Here is a 1679-nt window from a genome sequence, read left to right on the forward strand (position 1 = left end):
AAAACAAATACACAAATATTATCAGAGACTACTGCTTTATAAATAAATTTAGTCAAAATAGATACTGCCTTGTAGTTATCCGTCCAATTCACTACAGTTAAAATAGCCCTCTATTTCAAATACAACTGCTTATTTTCATTGTATACTATTATCGAATAGATACATGATAGCCTAAAGGGTGAGAAATACTTAAAAATTATTATAATATAAAGTGCCCCCCCCCCCCTCCAATATTCTCACTGAAATCAAGGATAAGAATAGCATGCATAAAATACCTTCAATATGTATAATATTTTTCAGTGAAAAAGATATGTAAAAAAGCAATACAGTAAGGTTTAGACTTATATTATTAGATGTTATATTGTAAAACAAACAATCAAACAACAACAACAAAACATTAAACTAAGGATTCACCTTTTTTGTACTCCAAAATTGTACAAATTTTTGTCTTATCTCTTTGGTTTGTAAACCATATACTAAAGGATTTAGTCCTGGTGGAACAATATGGAACATTATACTAGCTAGTTTCCTGCTGTCAGAGTATTCTGGAAAACGGTGGAGAAAAATAAAACTGGCACAAGAGACAAACATGATTATATAAACAGCTATATGAGTGCCACATGTTTTTATGGCTTTGCTGTTTAGGGATTTGTTTTTACTGGTTATGCATACAGTAGCAATCTTGCCATACGTTATAAATACAGACCCAAGTGAGAAGGTAAAGACAATTACAGTATAAACTATTCCAAAGACATTATTAATGACCACATTTTCACAGGATAGTTTAAACAGTGAGGCATTGTCACAAAAAGGGTTTTCAATGTTAGATCTGCAGCGAGAGAGGCGTACAGTGAGTCCCAACAGAATTGACACCATGAATACTGACAGCGCCCACGCTGATGCTGATAGTTTAATAACCATTTTATTGGTCATTATTGCTGTGTATCTTAGTGGATTGCATATAGCCACATATCTGTCAAAGGCCATAATCATTAGCACATAGTGGCATGCTACTGCAAATATATGCACAAAATAAGCTTGAATAACACACTCCACATATGTGATATAGCGCTGTGGTGTTTCTCTTAATATGTCTTGCATTAAACGTGGCAAAATGACAGTGGTACCAAGTATATCATTTAGCGGTAAGTTACAGAACAGAAAATGCATAGGATGATGTAGATTCTTCTCTGTTGAGATCAGAATTATAAGTCCAATGTTGGAGACCATTATAAAGACATAAACCAAAAGAAGCAAAATGAAAACAGGATAGGAAGATTGAGCTGTAACTTTTAGTCCCTCCACAAGGAGAATGCTGTTTGTGAACGTCAGGTTGTCCATTGTCTGCCCTGCACAATCCTTTGTATAGAGTAAAAAAGAAACTTGTCATTTTCATTAATAACATTTCATCTGATACTGCTGCATTCAACTCTTAGAAAATACTATTAAACAATCATAAATTTCTTGAAACAGTCTATTAAATGCATATTGCCCAAATGGTATTTTTTTTATCTGAACATATTCACAGTGCAGCACAACAACTTTCTCACCACATAGTAAATTGAAAAACCAAAGAACAATGAAGCTGTTTTTGTTAAAAAGTTATGCCTTGCATAAATTAGTTGTCTTATAAAACGACACTTACTCGACACACTGTTATTATCAAGATAGGTGACAGT

General features: G+C 33.2%; 1 protein-coding gene across 1 annotated transcript; it reads right to left on the reverse strand.

Moving 5' to 3' along the window:
* Positions 1–402: 402 nt before the first annotated feature.
* On the reverse strand, positions 403–1341 carry LOC137046266 (olfactory receptor 8G17-like). Its single transcript, XM_067423404.1, has one exon. The coding sequence runs from the start codon at positions 1339–1341 to the stop codon at positions 403–405; it is 939 nt and encodes a 312-aa protein (XP_067279505.1).
* Positions 1342–1679: the final 338 nt, after the last annotated feature.

Source organism: Pseudorasbora parva, chromosome 18, assembly GCF_024679245.1.
Source record: "Pseudorasbora parva isolate DD20220531a chromosome 18, ASM2467924v1, whole genome shotgun sequence".
NCBI classification, from domain to species: domain Eukaryota; kingdom Metazoa; phylum Chordata; class Actinopteri; order Cypriniformes; family Gobionidae; genus Pseudorasbora; species Pseudorasbora parva.

Excerpts from the sequence above, each read along its gene's own strand:
- LOC137046266 (XM_067423404.1), bottom strand. The coding sequence starts at position 1,341 with ATGGACAACCTGACGTTCACAAACAGCATTCTCCTTGTGGAGGGACTA.